This window comes from Eleutherodactylus coqui, chromosome 6 (assembly GCF_035609145.1).
Source record: "Eleutherodactylus coqui strain aEleCoq1 chromosome 6, aEleCoq1.hap1, whole genome shotgun sequence".
NCBI lineage: Eukaryota > Metazoa > Chordata > Amphibia > Anura > Eleutherodactylidae > Eleutherodactylus > Eleutherodactylus coqui.
In genome coordinates this window covers 121765503-121783547 of record NC_089842.1, presented here as the reverse complement: position 1 = coordinate 121783547, position 18045 = coordinate 121765503, and the positions used below count along the sequence as shown (strand labels likewise).

Sequence of the window (18045 nt, the reverse complement as noted above, 5' to 3'; positions counted from 1 at the left end):
CTCCTCCTCCTCCTCCTCCTCAGGCCATACACGCTGAAAGGATGACAGGCAAGCAGCATGGGTACCCTCAGCAGTGGGCCAAGCTGTCTCTTCCCCCTCCTCCTCATCCTCCTCATGCTCCTCCTCCTCCTCAACGCGCTGAGATATAGACAGGAGGGTGCTCTGACTATCCAGCGACATACTGTCTTCCCCCGCCTCTGTTTCCGAGCGCAAAGCGTCTGCCTTTATGCTTTGCAGGGAACTTCTCAAGAGGCATAGCAGAGGAATGGTGACGCTAATGATTGCAGCATCGCCGCTCAGCATCTGTGTAGACTCTTCAAAGTTTCCAAGGACCTGGCAGATGTCTGCCAAATAGGCCCATTCTTCTGTAAAGAATTGAGGAGGCTGACTCCCACTGCGCCACCCATGTTGGAGTTGGTATTCCACTATAGCTCTACGCTGCTCATAGAGCCTGGCCAACATGTGGAGCGTAGAGTTCCACCGTGTGGGCACGTCGCACAGCAGTCGGTGCACTGGCAGATGAAACCGATGTTGCGAGGTGCGCCGGGTGGCAGCGTCCGTGTGGGACTTGCGGAAATGTGCGCAGAGCCGGCGCAGCTTTCCGAGCAGGTCTGACAAGCGTGTGTAGCTTTTCAGAAAGCGCTGAACCACCAAATTAAAGACGTGGGCCAGGCATGGCACGTGCGTGAGGCTGCCGAGCTGCAGAGCCGCCACCAGGTTACGGCCGTTGTCACACACGACCATGCCCGGTTGGAGGCTCAGCGGCGCAAGCCAGCGGTCGGTCTGCTCTGTCAGACCCTGCAGCAGTTCGTGGGCCATGTGCCTCTTCTCTCCTAAGCTGAGTAGTTTCAGCACGGCCTGCTGACGCTTGCCCACCGCTGTGCTGCCACGACGCGCGACACCGACTGCTGGCGACGTGCTGCTGCTGACACGTCTTGATTGCGAGACAGAGGTTGCGTAGGAGGAGGAGGAGGGTGGTTGAGTGGAGGAAGCATACACCGCCGCAGATACCACCACCGAGCTGGGGCCCGCAATTCTGGGGGTGGGTAGGACGTGAGCGGTCCCAGGCTCTGACTCTGTCCCAGCCTCCACTAAATTCACCCAATGTGCCGTCAGGGAGATATAGTGGCCCTGCCCGCCTGTGCTTGTCCACGTGTCCGTTGTTAAGTGGACCTTGGCAGTAACCGCGTTGGTGAGGGCGCGTACAATGTTGCGGGAGACATGGTCATGCAGGGCTGGGATGGCACATCGGGAAAAGTAGTGGCGACTGGGAACCGAGTAGCGCGGGGCCGCCGCCGCCATCATACCTTTGAAAGCCTCCGTTTCCACAACCCTATACGGCAGCAACTCCAGGCTGATAAATTTGGCTATGTGCACGTTTAACGCTTGAGCATGCGGGTGCGTGGCGGCGTACTTGCGCTTGCGCTCCAACACTTGCGCTATCGACGGCTGGACGGTGCGCTGAGAGACATTGGTGGATGGGGCTGAGCACAGCGGAGGTGAGGGTGTGGGTGCAGGCCAGGAGACGGTAGTGCCTGTGTCCTGAGAGGGGGGTTGGATCTCAGTGGAGGTTGGGGCACAGGGGGAGAGGCAGCGGTGCAAACCGGAGGCGGTGAACGGCCTTCGTCCCACCTTGTGGGGTGCTTGGCCATCATATGTCTGCGCATGCTGGTGGTGGTGAGGCTGGTGGTGGTGGCTCCCCGGCTGATCTTGGCGCGACAAAGGTTGCACACCACTGTTCGTCGGTCGTCTGCACTCTCAGTGAAAAACTGCCAGACCTTTGAGCACCTCGGCCTCTGCAGGGTGGCATGGCGCGAGGGGGCGCTTTGGGAAACGGTGGATTATTCGGTCTGGCCCTGCCTCTACCCCTGGCCACTGCACTGCCTCTTCAACCTGCCCTGCTGCTGCACTTGCCTCCCCCTCTGAAGACCTGTCCTCAGTAGGCGTAGCAAACCAGGTGGGGTCAGTCACCTCATCGTCCTGCTGCTCTTCCTCCGAATCCTCTGTGCGCTCCTCCCTCGGACTTACTCCAATTACTACTACCTGAGTGATAGACAACTGTGTCTCATCGTCATCGTCCTCCTCACCCACTGAAAGCTCTTGAGACAGTTGCCGAAAGTCCCCAGCCTCATCCCCCGGACCCCGGGAACTTTCCAAAGGTTGGGCATCGGTCACGACAAACTCCTCTGGTGGGAGAGGATTTGGAACCATTACTGCCCATTCTGCGCAGGGGCCCGAGAACAGTTCCTGCTCCTCAGAATGTGTCATTGTAATGGAGTGAGGAGGCTGGGAGGAAGGAGGAGCAGCAGCCAGAGGATTCAGAGCTGCAGCAGTGGACGGCGCAGAATTCTGGGTGGTCGATAGATTGCTGGATGCACTTTCTGCCATCCATGACAGGACCTGCTCACACTGCTCATTTTCTAATAAAGGTCTACCGCGTTGACCCATTAATTGTGAGATGAATGTGGGGACGCCAGAAACGTGCCTCTCTCCTAATCCCGCAGCAGTCGGCTGCGATACACCTGGATCAGGAGCTCGGCCTGTGCCCACACCCTGACTTGGGCCTCCGCGTCCTCGCCCGCGTCCACGTCCTCTAGGCCTACCCCTACCCCTCAGCATGCTGTATTACCAGTAGTGCAGAAACAGAACGCTGTAATTAAATGTGCCGCTTATTGGCCTGTGGTTGGAGGCTGACTTCCCTTACTGAACGCACAGCAGAGCCAGGAAACAATTTTGCGCACGCCTGTAGTGAGACGTAGGTGCGTACGACTGAGCTAGTGGAATTCACAGCGCAGAAGCAGTCAAGTGGCCAAAGGCCAGTAGTAGGCCTTAAGTATTTTGCTTCTATTTTTTTTAAATGCTGAGCTGATACAGCAGACAGATACTGTAGGCAGCGTATAATATTATGTATACTGTTTCCCTCTGGCGGGATGACGGCGATCATGGAACAGAGAAAGCAGAGCCAGGAAACAATTTTGCGCAAGCCTGCTGTAACGCTTAGCTGCGTATTAATTAGGACTACTACCCCCAGCAGATAGATACTGTAGGCAGCGTATAATATTATGTATACTCTTTCCCTCTGGCGGGATGACGGCGATCATGTAACAGAGACAGCAGATCCAGGAAACAATTTTGCGCAAGCCTGCTGTAACGCTTAGCTGCGTATTAATTAGGACTACTACCCCCAGCAGATAGATACTGTAGGCAGCGTATAATATTATCTATACTGTTTCCCTCTGGCGGGATGATGGCATTGATGTAACAGAGACAGCAGATCCAGGAAACAATTTTGCGCAAGCCTGCTGTAACGCTTAGCTGCGTATTAATTAGGACTACTACCCCCAGAAGACAGATACTGTAGGCAGCGTATAATATTATGTATACTGTTTCCCTCTGGCGGGATGACGGCGCTGATGTAACAGAGACAGCAGATCCAGGAAACAATTTTGCGCAAGCCTGCTGTAACGCTTAGCTGCGTATTAATTAGGACTACTACCCCCAGCAGATAGATACTGTAGGCAGCGTATAATATTATGTATACTCTTTCCCTCTGGTGGGATGACGGCGATCATGTAACAGAGACAGCAGATCCAGGAAACAATTTTGCGCAAGCCTGCTGTAACGCTTAGCTGCGTATTAATTAGGACTACTACCCCCAGCAGATAGATACTGTAGGCAGCGTGTAATATTATGTATACTGTTTCCCTCTGGCGGGATGACAGCGCTGATGTAACAGAGACAGCAGATCCAGGAAACAATTTTGCGCAAGCCTGCTGTAAGGCTTAGCTGCGTATTAATTAGGACTACTACCCCCAGCAGATAGATACTGTAGGCAGCGTATAATATTATGTATACTCTTTCCCTCTGGCGGGATGGCGGCGCTGATGTAACAGAGACAGCAGATCCAGGAAACAATTTTGCGCAAGCCTGCTGTAACGCTTAGCTGCGTATTAATTAGGACTACTACCCCCAGCAGACACACATTAAACTGAAGACGGTCACAGGCAGCCCAAATATAGTATTTTTCCCCAATTTTTTAGAAAAAGCCCACTGCCTATATAGCCTGAATATCTCTTTCCCTGCCTCACCAGTACTGGCCCTATACTCTGTACAAGGACTGCAGACTGCGGACGCAATGCTCTGCACGCCCGATATACAAAAACAAATTGTGCAACACTGCTAAAAGCAGCCTCAACAGTACTGCACACGGTCAGATGTGGCCCTAAGAAGGACCGTTGGGGTTCTTGAAGCCTAAAATCACTCCTAACGCTCTCCCTATAGCAGCTCTGGCACCAGCAGCACTTTCCCTGATCTCTGTCAGAATGCATCTGTGGCGAGCCGCGGGAGGGGCCGATTTATATACTCGGGTGACACCTGATCTCGCCAGCCACTCACTGCAGGGGGGTGGTATAGGGCTGGAACGTCGCAGGGGGAAGTTGTAATACCTTCCCTGTCTTTCTATTGGCCAGAAAAGTGCGCTAACGTCTCAGAGATGAAAGTGAAAGTAACCCGAACATCGCGTGGTGCTCGCCTCTAGTAACGAGCATCTCGAACATGCTAATACTCGAACGAGTATCAAGCTCGGACGAGTAAGTTCGCTCATCTCTACTCATCTCTAGTTATTACCTTATAAGACTGTCAGTTTTTCGTGTAAGTTTATACACTTTATTTAAGTTTTTCTAGAAAGATGTAAGTATTGTTAATGTGGTGTAACCAGTTTAAAAGTTGTTTGAATATTTAGTTTTAGGATATTAGACTGTGAGAGTAATGCCTTAAAAGAAACTTTACAGCATGTGATGTGTTCTACTTTTGAGACTGTTGTTATGATGTCTTAAAATGTTAAAAAATATATGAATATATCAAGATTGCATTCTGTGTATTGAAAATTCACAATAAAAAAAAAATCTCAGATTTAGGCAATTTAACCCCTTAATGACTTGGCCTATTTTGGTGTTGAGGACCAAACAATTTGTGGTATTTTTTCATCTCCATTTTCAACAGCCATACCTTTTTTTTTTTTCTGTCAACGTGGCCGTATAGGGTTTGTTTTTTGTGTGGCGAACTGAAGTTTTTATTGATACCATTTTTGGGTACATAGGCTACATTGTAAAACTTGTATTATTTTTTTTATGATCGTAGGGAGAGAAAACGCATCAATTCTGCCATAGATTTTTTCATTTTTTTTAAAGCATTAATTATGCAGCATAAATGACAGAATACATTTTTTCTGCGTGTCGGTACGATTACAACTATACCAAAATTCTTATATTTTTTTTAGGTTTTTCCACTTTTACACAAAAAAAACTCTTTTTTTGAAAATAATTTTTTTCTAAAATCACTGCATTCAAAGTCCTATAACTTTTTATTTTTCCATGGACGGAGCTCTGTGAGGGCTTATTTTTTGTGAGACGAGCTGTAGTTTTTATTGGTACCATTTTAGGGTACATATGTTTTTTATCACATATATTGCGTTTTTTGGGAGGCAAAATGCTAAAAATTAGCATTTTGCTGCAGTTTTTTAGCGTTTTTTTAAAGGCTTTTTGCTGTGCAGGATAAAAAGTGTGTTTGATTTATTGTACGGGTCTTTACAGACACGACGATACCAAATGTGTGGGATTTTTTTTTATGCTAATATGAGAAAAAGCATAAAAAATGTTATTTTTAACATGTTTTTTTTACATTTTTATTTTTTGGACATTTATTTACATTTTTTTATTAACACTATCTGTGTCCCTCTGAGAGACTTACACTGCAGCACCGATGATAGTTACGATAAGGCATGGCAGGACACCTCTCTTGCCATGCCTTATTGCCTATTACAGCGGTCTTAGGCAATGGCAGTACAGGACGCCAGTATCTGGCATCCTGTTGCCATAGCAACCAGCCGGGCTCTCTGTGATAACATCGCGAGAGCCGGCTGAATTCACAGAGGGAGCGCATTCCCTCTGTGAAACCTTTCCCTGCCGCGATCTACTTAGATCGTGGCAGGGAAGGGGTTAACAGCGGGGGGAGCATCTGCGATGCACCCCCGCTGTCGCAGCGGGAGGCCGGCTACTAGTGACAGCCGGCTCCCTCTGTGGGATAGCGCGAGATCTGCTCTGATCTCGCGCTATCCCTATGACGTCAGTGTACGTCATTTTGCAGGAAGTACCACGCTCCCATGATGTACCCTTACGTCATGGGGAGGAAAGTGGTTAATGCTAGATCCATCATTTACACGACTACGAACTTTCTTGACCTTGTGAAATTAATAGTGATTGCAGAAATAGTGAATTGAGCTAATAGTCCTTTTACGCAGGACGTTATCATTCAGAATCGTTCTGATTCCCATGCTCCCTTGCAGTATAAATGCATGCAGCGACTGAGCGAGAGTTGCTCCGTTTGTGCACTCAGAAAACTCAACAACTAGCACTTCAGTGTAAGCAGCAGTTGTTCACTTTTGAACTACTGTCTGCTTAAAGTGAATGGAGGCGGATGGGGGGAGAACTGTGGGTGACGCCAATGATACTTGCTCCTTTTCTGTTACAAAGCATCACTGGAACGAATCTTCGGCATCGTTTGCCTGACAGCTTGTCCTGTGTATTGGGACCATAAGAGGTAGAGCATATATTTATATAGGCAATGCAAATTGTTACTATTTCAGCAGAAGAATACAATCAGTAGGGAAAGCCTTGTGTGATCATTCACTTCCCTTACAGTGGCCACTACTGGAGAAATTACCTGACATGCATTAAAATGAATGGGCAACCATGTAATACATCAGCAGACAGGTTCTGCTAGAACAAGAGACGCTCTTTGTTAGCAGTTCTTTCCCCTTTTTATAGAGGGGCCCCAAGTGGAAGATCCTCCATTATGACATCTACATGTTGTAGGGGGTTGTAATCGTGATACTTACTGTATATACTCGAGTATAAGCCTAGTTTTTCAGCACATTTTTGTGTGCTGAAAAAGCCTCTCTCAGCTTGTACTCGAGTCAGGGAAAGGTTAAAAAAAAACCATACTCATCTCCCAGCCAGCGTCTGTGTCTCCAGCGGTGGTGCTGTCATCCCCCGCCATCCTCTTTGCTTGGCTCTGTCATCCCCCACCGGCAGCTCTTTGTAAGTAAGAGCTGTGATTGCATCGAGCGTCAGCCAATCACAGCAGGCGCTCGATCATTCACAGCCAATCAAACTGTTTTAGAATTCTCCCCGCTGTTATCTCCCTGCTCGGCTTTCAAATCCCCAGCCATCAGTGGTGTGTAAGTTAGCACTGTGATTGGATCAAGTGCCAGCTGTGATTGGCCGGCGCTCAATCCAATCACAGCGCTTACTTACACAGCACTGACAGAGCCAAGCAGAGAGGACGGCGGGGGATGACAGCGGGGAGAATTCAAGCAGCTTGTCACACAGACACAGACACCGGCTGGGAGGTGAGTATGGAGGGTTTTTTTTTACCCAGTATATACTCGGTTATAGCTCGGCTTATACTTGAGTCAATAAGTTTTCTCGGTTTATACTTGGGTCGGCTAATACTCGAGTATATACGGTAGTTAATTTGGAAATCTACAATGGTATAGGTTTGAATTCACACAATAGTAATAATTATTATTATTTGTACTTGTCTATTAAAATATAAACCCATTAGATGAAACCAGATTGTAAATTAATGACTTCACTGCTAGAACATTTTGAAATCTGTTTGACTGTAATTAATTATTACAGATTCTTAATAATTGTTGGCTTCAATTTACAAATCAGAGTGAATGCAGACAGACTGTAAAGCAAGAGTTTCCTATGAATGCACTGCTGTTGCCATGGAGAAAAGTTTCCTTTAGATTATACTTTAAAAAATCATCTGGAACGGAAACTTCTACAAAGAGGGAAAGCACAATGGTCAGGGATTTTGGGGAGATTATAATCCCACATTCTCACATTCTGGTTGATTTTGATAGTGGAAGAGCTAAGCTTTTTCCGGTACAGAGCTTGATGTACACTTTATTATTGAGTTCATTGTGTAAAAAGTGTTCAGTAAACTCGTGCTAGTGGTATCTGCAGGCAGCCGGAATTGTGTCATGTAATTATACGTCTATGCAATGGACTTAGAGCTCTGTATCACAACAATGAAGTTCTGGCTGATAAACTTTAACTGACTAGATGTTTCAATAACTTTTTGTTTTGGGTTTTTTAAACTTTGTGGTTTCCTTGTGAGAATTTTCCAGAATTTTGGTGTTTAACAAACATGTGGCTGAATGAATAAAAAAAGTAATGAAAAAAGACCTAAAAGTAAGTTTATAACTTAAAACCTAAAATTGGAATTCTATTTTTTAAATTTATAGTTCATATTTTGTTAATGTGTTAGTTTTTAATCATTGATCTATGCAGAATACTAAGAATAATTTTAAAATAATTTTAAATGTAATCTAGCATGTACTACCTGAATATCAGATAGTAACGCTTGCACTTTCGGAGGAAAGTCAAATTTGCATTGAGTTGCACATAAAACTATTTCTTCTTTCTTAACCTATTAAATATACATACCGTATATACCGGCGTATAAGACGACTTTTGAACCCCGAAAAATCTGCTCTGAAGTCGGGGGTCGTCTTATACGCCGGTAATAAAAAAAAAAAAAGTGTAAAAAAAAAAAATCATTACTCACCTCCCCCGGCGTTCTGTCGCGCTCCGGCAGGATGTCGCTCGCTCCTCGTCCCTGGCGCAGCATTGCTTTCTGAATGCGGGGCTTGAAATCCCCGCCTCCAGAAAGCTAATACACACGCCGGCAGCCATGACAGCATTGAATGGCTGTGATTGGCTGAAGGCGCACGTGTGTTAGCAATCACACCCATTCAATGATGTCATTGAATAGTGTGATTGGCTGAAGCCACGTGTGTTTTAGCCAATCACAGCCATTCAATGATGTCATTGAATAGCTGTAACTGGCTGACGGCGTGTGTATTAGCTTTCTGGAGGCGGGGATTTCAAGCCCCGCATTCAGAAAGCAATGCTGCGCCGGGGACGAGGAGCGAGCGACATCCTGCCGGAGCGCGACAGAACGCCGGGGGAGGTGAGTAATGATTTTTTTTTTCTCCACTGTATTACCGGCGTATAAGGTGAAAGTTGGGGGGTCGTCTTATATGCCCCGTCGCCTTATACGCCGGTATATACGGTATATGGCACTTGGTGCTGGACTTTGATCCTGGCTGATGATATATATATATATATATATATATATATATATATATATATATATATATTATGTTTTTATATACACTGCACGGGATTAAGGCTCCTGTTCCTGAAATCCAGCAGGGGCAAGTCAAGTCCTCAGCTGTCAGACATAGGCAAGGACCCAAAGGAGAAGACAGAAGCAGTTTTTAACTGGTTCTGTCTTCTCTTTTACCAGCTACATAGTGCTTAGCATAGAGAATCGAGAAAGCGGCAGTGTCGGCAGAGGACTGGGAATCATGTTATCAATGACAACCCACAGCATGTCAGAGCTGCAAGGACTAAGCAGATCCTTGACCAGCTCTGCCAGTGACTACTGTCACACTAGCAAGATGTTTTCCCCCCTAACTGGGACTCCCATGGATACTCCAGTTACAGTAGAATGGTGTGAGATGAAAAATAAAAAAAATACAGTGTGAATGTCACCCAGAGGTCTTATATGTCATCATTAGAGACATAGATATTAAAAAAGGTAAGAAAGTTACAAAAATAGGCTAAAAAATTACAAAATTATATATATATATATATATATATATATATATATATAAAGAAAATGACCCTCTACCAACTCCAACCTAAACCATTGTCATATCCACTGTGTATTTTGAGATTATACAAATCAGATTGTCTACTTTATTTTAATGTAAATATAACAATTTAAAAAATAAAGAACTAGAAACTTGATAAAATCTTTTTTTTTTTTTACCTTTTGCACACAGTACCCCCTAATAAAATTTAAAAAAACTGAGAAAAAAATTGTGGAAAAAAAAGGTATTAAAAAATAGCCCTATATGTGATTACCATGTAAAAATCACTAAAACGTGCCTGGTCCTTTAAGACCAAAACACTGTGATCTTTAAGGGGTTAAGGTACCTTTACATATGCAGAACAGCCTCCAACATCGGAGCTCTATCCTGCATACTGTTAGAAACATGTCAGCACTTGTCCAAGATCAGAGCCATGCAGGGAAATTTTAACGTCAGAGGACCGATGCTGTATTGAAAATGGTTCATTTAAATAAAATCAGCATAAAAGTTCATTTTTGTGTGTTTATGTTGAGTAATTCAGAGGAATCCACAACACACGTTCCCACCGAAAATAAACAATAGCTGAGGAGTGTATAAGGAAATTGGATTGGAAGGGGTTAAGATACCTTTACACAAAGTGATTATCACCTGAATTATAACTGGAAACAGCAAATTCAGGCAATAGTTGTCCTGTTTTGGTCACCCAAAAATCAAGCGACTGTCGGACTGTGTAAACAGGAGTGAATCAATCTTTGAGCGACTGTTTACTGAGAATGGAGGTTGGCAGCTGGAACAATCACCGGTCTGTCCTGCCTCCATTTACAAAACGACTATCGCTCGAGTGTAAAGGTACATGGCCATTAGTCGCTGGGACAACCTAATGCACCTGACAGTCATCCCATGTAAAGGAGCCCTTACTCACGTCATACTTACTCTGGACAAACTATGCCTTTATCATGGATTACAACCGGTTAAAATGTATCAAAAGTCTTCAGAAACTAAATTTATTTTCATGATGTTTTTAGTGGAGGCCTCACATATTTGTACCCCATTATGAATAATGATTTAATTGACTTGAACAGCTTCCCTGCGGTCCAGGCTTTCACACTTCGCACTTGATAATTTGTATCTAAATGTCTAACCCACAATTTATCACTATGTGTTGTTGCTTTGTGGCATAGTTCAGTGAGGCATTGTTTCTCGTTACTTACCCTGTCAAACTGTTGTTAATAAACCTGGGAATAAATGTAAAAAGTGCTGCAAAATGTACTATAGTCAATCTTATGTCACCAAATTTGGGCATTGTAAAAAATGTGCAATTACATATAATTTTGAGAGTCAATGGCAAAGTCATAAAAAATTGTCATGGAGCCTATAGCAAAGACTGAAACGAGAACGTGCTCACCCTGATAACCCCCAGTCTTTGAGGACTGAAAGTGATCTGTGCCCCCAAGCATTACAGGTTATGAGCCACCTACCAAAGCTTCTATCCAAGATATACTACTGCAGATTACTAAATTGTATTTCATGTGAACTTCTCACTTCTATTTGATTGTTTTAGGGAATTTCTTTTTACAATTCCTGTATTTAAACATTGAGTGATGTAAGTAGCTAAGGAATTAAGGGTTCTTGAACGTTATTCTAATGTCCAAATGAACATTTCTGCTTGTTACCCCTGATTCCCGTTCCTCTTTATCAGTTCTATATCCTAAACCCTAAAAACCTAATAACAAGTACAGTTAAAAAAAGTAATAAAAATGTATAATGTACACGATACTAATGGCAGCTTTCTGTTTCTTGCAGGCTTTTTAACCTGATCTACAATGGAAAAACTGTTCGGTTATCTGTTGTTCATTGGCATGGCGGTGAGAGCTGAGATCTGTCCTAAGCGCTGTGCCTGTCAGAATCTATCACCAAATCTAGCAACCTTGTGTGACAAGAAGGGGTTGCTCTTCATCCCACCGAACATCAACCGAAAGACAGTAGAATTAAGGCTAGCGGATAATTTTGTTACCAGTATAAAACGGAAGGATTTTGCCAATATGACAAGTTTGGTGGAACTGACTTTGTCCAGGAATACAATAAGTTATATCACAGCTCAAGCATTTGCCGACTTACGAAATTTACGAGCATTGCATTTAAATAGCAATCGATTGACTAAAGTCACTAATGACATTTTTACTGGGCTTTCCAATCTCCACCATTTGATACTCAACAACAACCAGCTGACATTAATTTCACCTACCGCCTTTGATGATGTTTTAGCCCTGGAGGAACTTGATCTATCTTATAATAACCTGGAGACCATACCTTGGGAAGCAGTTGAAAAAATGGTCAGCTTGCACACTCTTAGTCTAGATCACAACATGATTGAGCACATCCCAAAGGGAACTTTTTCCCATCTGCACAAGCTAAACAGATTAGATGTAACATCCAACAAACTACAAAAATTACCACCAGACCCCCTGTTTCAGAGAGCTCAGGTGCTAGCAACCTCAGGGATGATAAGCCCTTTCATGTTTGCATTAAGTTTTGGTGGAAACCCCTTACACTGCAACTGTGAATTACTATGGCTGAGGCGCCTTATGAGAGAGGATGACCTGGAGACATGTGCTTCACCTCCCCTTCTTTCGGGGCGTTATTTTTGGTCCATAACAGAAGAAGATTTCTTATGTGAGCCACCACTTATCACAAGGTATACACCAGATGTGGAAGTCCTGGAAGGTCAAAGAGCAGTCTTAAAATGCAAAGCCCTTGGAGACCCAGAACCTGCAGTTCACTGGATATCCCCAGAAGGAAAGTTAATATCTAATGGAACACGGATTCTGGTTTATGACAATGGAACACTAGACATCCTTATAACTACAGTCAAAGATGGAGGTCCTTTTGCATGTATTGCTTCTAATCCTGCTGGAGAGACTACAAAAACAATCAGTCTTCACATAATCAAACTCCCCCACTTAGTGAATAGTACGAACCACATTCATAAGGAAGATCCTGGTTCATCAGACATATCAACGTCCACTAAATCTGGTTCCAATGCAAGTAGCAGCAATGGAGATACAAAATTGAGCCAAGATAAAAAGGTGGTAGTGGCAGAAGCAACGTCATCAACTGCACTCATTAAATTCAATTTTCAAAGAAATATCCCTGGAATCCGAATGTTTCAGATACAGTATAACGGCACATACGATGATTCTCTTGTCTACAGGTACAGTACACAACAATTATAGCTCATATGTTCTCCATGATCAACACTGATCCAGGGATTATTATGACTGCCATTATGGAGTCGGGAAGGAGTTTTTTCCCCCAAATGGGCTAAATTGGCTTCTGCCTCATTGTTTGTTTGTTTTTGCCTTCCTCTGGATCAACAAGATGGGTGGAAACAGGCTGAACTAGATGGAGATTATTTGCCTTCAGCCTAACATACTATGTTACTATGTAACAATTACAGAAATTTTTCAGAAACAACCATTATCATCTTTAAAAATATTGCAAATTAGGTTAAAGGAATTCTCCAGTTACAAAACAAGTTTTTTTAAAAAAAAAAAAAGATGCAATGTTATTAAAATAGTAAAAGCAGAGTTACTTATCCATCCTCAGACGTGGTAATTGAGTGCTGCAGCCTTATGGTCCTCCTTGTCTTTGTTGTGCAACGGATATCATCTGAGCGCTGTACCCAATCAGAGGCCGCAGCATCACTGCATGCTCTCCTTGCCGCAGCACTCACATCCTGTACACCACAATGCCAGGAGTTTGGAACAGTAATGCTGTGGCCTGTGATTGGCTGTAGTGGTCATGTGGTGTCTGTTGCAAAATGGAAATTGGGAGGGACAAAGGGCTGCAGCTCTGAATTGCCAGGTCTGAGGACAGGTGACTGCCTTTGCTTTTATTATTATAACAGCATTAGAACTATTTTTAAAAACTTGTTTTGTAAATATAGAAAGTATTACAGAATGTAAAATGGCCTTTAAAGGGAACCTGTCACTTTGTCCAAGTAGTCTGATCTGCTGGAAGCATAGTATAGAACAGAAGAAGTTGAGCATATCAAAGCAGTCCTCCGAGCCTGGAGAAACAAAAATGGCCTACCTGATGTACACTGTATATAGTATGCATTGGCAGTCTAAGACAATACATGCTGATCTGACTGGTTAGCATGGCTCATGTGGGCAACACTAGTTAATCAAAGCTGGTATAGTGTATAAGGACTAATGATGTATACTATGAACAATGTATATCAGGTTGTCAAAGAAGCTGATGGGGCCAACTTTGTTTCTCCAAGCCTGGATGGTTGCTTTAATATATAGTTTTATGGGTAAATATACAATATAGCCTGTATTTTAGCCACTGATATGCCTGCTTTTTCTATACTTAGAAGTCTAGAATGTGGTCCTATTTGATTGATATTCCTGCTACACAGGGTATACTGTCAGTACCTAACAAGACCGCCCATCGGACTCCTAAGCATAGAAACAGCATGGATTCAAGTGAATAAAATGCAAATATTGAACATCAGTAGTTGCAACCTACAGTATGCATCATCTGTCGTGGTGGTTAAAAATTGCTTTGTGACTTTATTACTTTGAGAACCTCTTTCTCCAACCTTAATCAAGTGACTAAAGTTTTTTCTCATCTCTGCAGTTAATGTGATACAAATGTGATATGAGATAAATTCATTTAGTATTAGAACATTGCATGCTCTCGACTCTCCAGCAAAATTGTGTCATTTGTAGCCTTGTAGTCAGAGTGCAGTGGTCACTGTAATGTTACTTCTGCAGAGGACTGTGTATTGATTTGTCTCTTAGCAAAATACAGAATCAGATGTTCAGTGCTGTCCATCCCTTCAAAGTCATATGACAAAACCCAGTAGTGCTGCAGAGAGGTGGGACAATTGCAGGGATAATGAGAGAACATATTTATGGGATGGATTATTGCATCTACTTATGGAATGGTTGTTTTTGCCTTTAGTGATCTGGAATCCAACATTTTGTACACGGCTGGTCCAATAGAAGGGGTTGGTTCTCCCCATTTACATATTTTCAGAAAAATCTGATTAATAATGCAGGTTGACATGAAGCTGTATTTACGCAGTTGATTTTATTGTGTGAGTTTTGTGTTGTGAGATGAAGCCTGATGAAGGGGCCTAGAAGCCGCAAAAGCTTGCATATATAATTTTTATACTTAGCCAACAAAATTATGACCACTATAATACTTTTGTTTTTTTTATACGAGGGTATTTAACATCACTTCTATAGACTATAAAGATCTGGTGGACAACTGTAACGTGTCCTGTAATGGGAAGCACTAAACTGCTCCCCTTCTTGTTATGCTTGCTGTAGCTAGGGGAAGCTACTTGTGAATGTACCCCAGGGGTCTTATATGCCATCATGGGGGACATAGATGTAAAAAAAAGTTTGAAAACTAAGTTTAAAAAATTACAGAATAAAATAAAAAATATATATAACAAAAAGAAAATTACCCACCACCGACACCAACCTAAACCATCACCATATCCACACCGTAATCCAAAACTATACAAACTACATATCAAAACATCCAAAACAAAATGTTGTACCTATTCCTGTACTTTATTTTAGCGTAGATATAATAATTTTAAACATAAAGAGCTACAAAGTTAAGATTTATTTTATTTTTTTTAACCTTTTGTACATATTAAACAAACAAAAAAAAAGCCGTATATGTTACGATCGCATGGGCAAACTAAACACAGGGCCCACACGATCCTGACCAAGGATACGGATACACATGGGTTTCAGACAACTGCCCCTGAACTACATGGAAGAATGACATGACCCTACCTGAGCAGTGACATCGCCCTCATAAAGGGCGGCCCAACAGTCTACAGAACTGGGCCCTAGCTACTCCTAAGAACCATTCAACAGAACAGGATGCATACACATGCCACATGACAGTGACATATCAACAGGACACACAGAGCCAGAAAACACAGCATACAGCAGCCAAAATGAAACCGCTAGTAACAGATGATAAGCTATATATAAATACCAGGTATTAATTGACATTTTGATCAAAACGTGGAAGCTAGCGGGCCACTTCAAGGCTCCTGGCTATACTGCTAGTCCCTACACTAACCAGGAGTCCGGTGGCAATGGACACAGTTCACACAGCAAGCTGCAACAGGACAGAACAGAATACAGTTCACACAGCAAGCTGCAACAGGACAGAACAGAACACAGTTCACACAGCAAGCTGCAACCGAACAGAACAACCAGGCATGGACCCTACCGGCAATGGCTTACAGCAGACTACAACATATAGTTAAAACCACACAGACTGCACCCAGAGCTCACATGCACACAGATGAAACTCACAGCAAGACCATATGTCGTCATACCAGGGGGATAGACAGTCAGCCACCGAGCTGACATAGGGAACTGTGTCAGGGATCCACCAACTGACACACAGAGCGAGAAATAAGATGTTTGGAGGCCACACCTGGCAGGGGAAGGGAAAAGGGGCGCTGCATGTGCTGCAGACAAGGACTACAGGTGTCCAAACTATCTTTAGGAAGCTGAGAGACACAACAGATCTACATGCACACAGATCTGAGTGGGAACAAAACAGATACATCCAAACAGTACAAGACCAGAAACAACTACTGACAGGAGCTGGGTTTATATGTGCTGCAGAGTAAAGGGGATTGGCTGCTGGAAAATACCACACCCAGCCAGCTCAATTAACCCTCACATGTGGAGCTGTGCTGCTAGGAACCTTAGTACTAAAAATCCCAGCAGCACACCCTAACAGTATATGTGACAAAAAAGGCAGCAAAAATAATTTTGGTGGCCAAAGAAAAAAAAATAGGGCCATAAAAGCACTAAAAACTGTCTGGTCCTTTAGGACTGAATCACTCTGGTTTTTAAGGAGTTAATTAATTGCTTAATTATGTGGCTCCTTTGCTCTTCATCTATTTGGTGCACTTCACTCCAGCACACTTTAGATTTAGAGCGGCATATAAATCAGCGGTCACAGTAAATTTCCCTTTAAGTATTTCCCAAATTTTTCACCTTTTTATGCAGTGAGGCCTCAAACAGACGAGCGTGGTTTTTGCTTGCCTATAGGTGCATGACAAAATTCTTGCATGTGCTGAAAACGAATTTTCATATGCGCATCACATGAAACATTGCCCGTTCACAGGAGCTGCTGTGCTTGAAGAAGGGCATCTACTCCAGGAGGAGAGAGGAGAAGACCCGCAGGGCTTTGGGATTTCCCCAAAGCAGGTAGAGTGAGTGGAGCTATGGGGGATTTCCCCATAGCATGGAGAGATGGAGGAGATCCCCCATAGCTCCGCTAAATCTCCCTGCTATGGGGAAATCCTGAGGGATATCCCCATAGTGGAGAGTGAGTGGGTGGGGCTTGAAAGAGTGGGTGGGGCTATAGGGATTTTCAAAGAGGAACCATATAGCAAACTATAGGGGAGCAGTGATCCATCTAGCCCCGCCCCCTTCTTCCACACTCTCAAGGGAAGCCCTGTAACCCCGCACCCCTCTCTCTCCGCAATAGGGAAATCCATTGCAGAGAGAGGTGAGGGGAGTCCCTTACTGCCCCCAGTTGCTGAATTCTAGCTATTAAGTCTCGAGCTTAATTAGCTGTGAAATTTCCCGTTCACACGATATGCATCACGCACCAAAGATAGGATAGGTCCTACATTTTCTCATTCCACGGACCTTAGGTGCGAATTTGCAGTCACATGTCCTATCTTTGTTAGGTGCAAGTATTTTGCGCATCTAAGTTCCTTCATGGGAACGCTTCTATAGCAAACCATTGGTCCTATGAGACGCAATCTTTTCACATTCTAATAGACGCGAACCTCGCGTAAACGAGGCCTCACGATGTGGCCCTGTTTTTCCCAATTTTTTGGTTTTCCTCTCTACTTTCAAAAAAATCTCAACTCCGGATGAGTGGTATTTTTCAATGGCACTATTTAATTTGCCGTATAATGTACTAGCATCTTTGGAGGGGTCTTATTTTTACAGCATACACACTGCAGCAAAAATCACATGATAGTTATATTATACAATTACGATAATACAAAATTTATAGACAGATTTTATTACTTGTAAAAAATAAAATATCTATGGAAAGAGATTAAATTATTTTCTGCTGCCATCTTCTGATAATCATAATTTTTACTATTTTTTGACAATATAGTTATGTGAGGGCTCCTCAATGAATGGCTAAGTGTTGCTTGTGGTTGGCTGAGCGCTCAGCCAATCAGACGCAGACATTCAGGAGGCGGGGATTTCAAATCCCTGCCTGCTGAAAGAGCT

The 18045-nt window shown here is 43.6% G+C and overlaps 1 protein-coding gene across 2 annotated transcripts in view; it reads left to right on the top strand.

The window, feature by feature from the left end:
• Nucleotides 1-18045, top strand: part of LRFN5 (leucine rich repeat and fibronectin type III domain containing 5) — a 230193-nt gene that overhangs the window by 199319 nt on the left and 12829 nt on the right. For both annotated transcript variants that reach the window (XM_066605734.1, XM_066605733.1), the window contains exon 3: nucleotides 11534-12941. In XM_066605734.1, coding sequence (XP_066461831.1) covers nucleotides 11554-12941 — 1388 coding nt within the window. In that variant the 5' untranslated portion in view covers nucleotides 11534-11553. The remainder of the gene's footprint in view (nucleotides 1-11533; nucleotides 12942-18045) is intronic.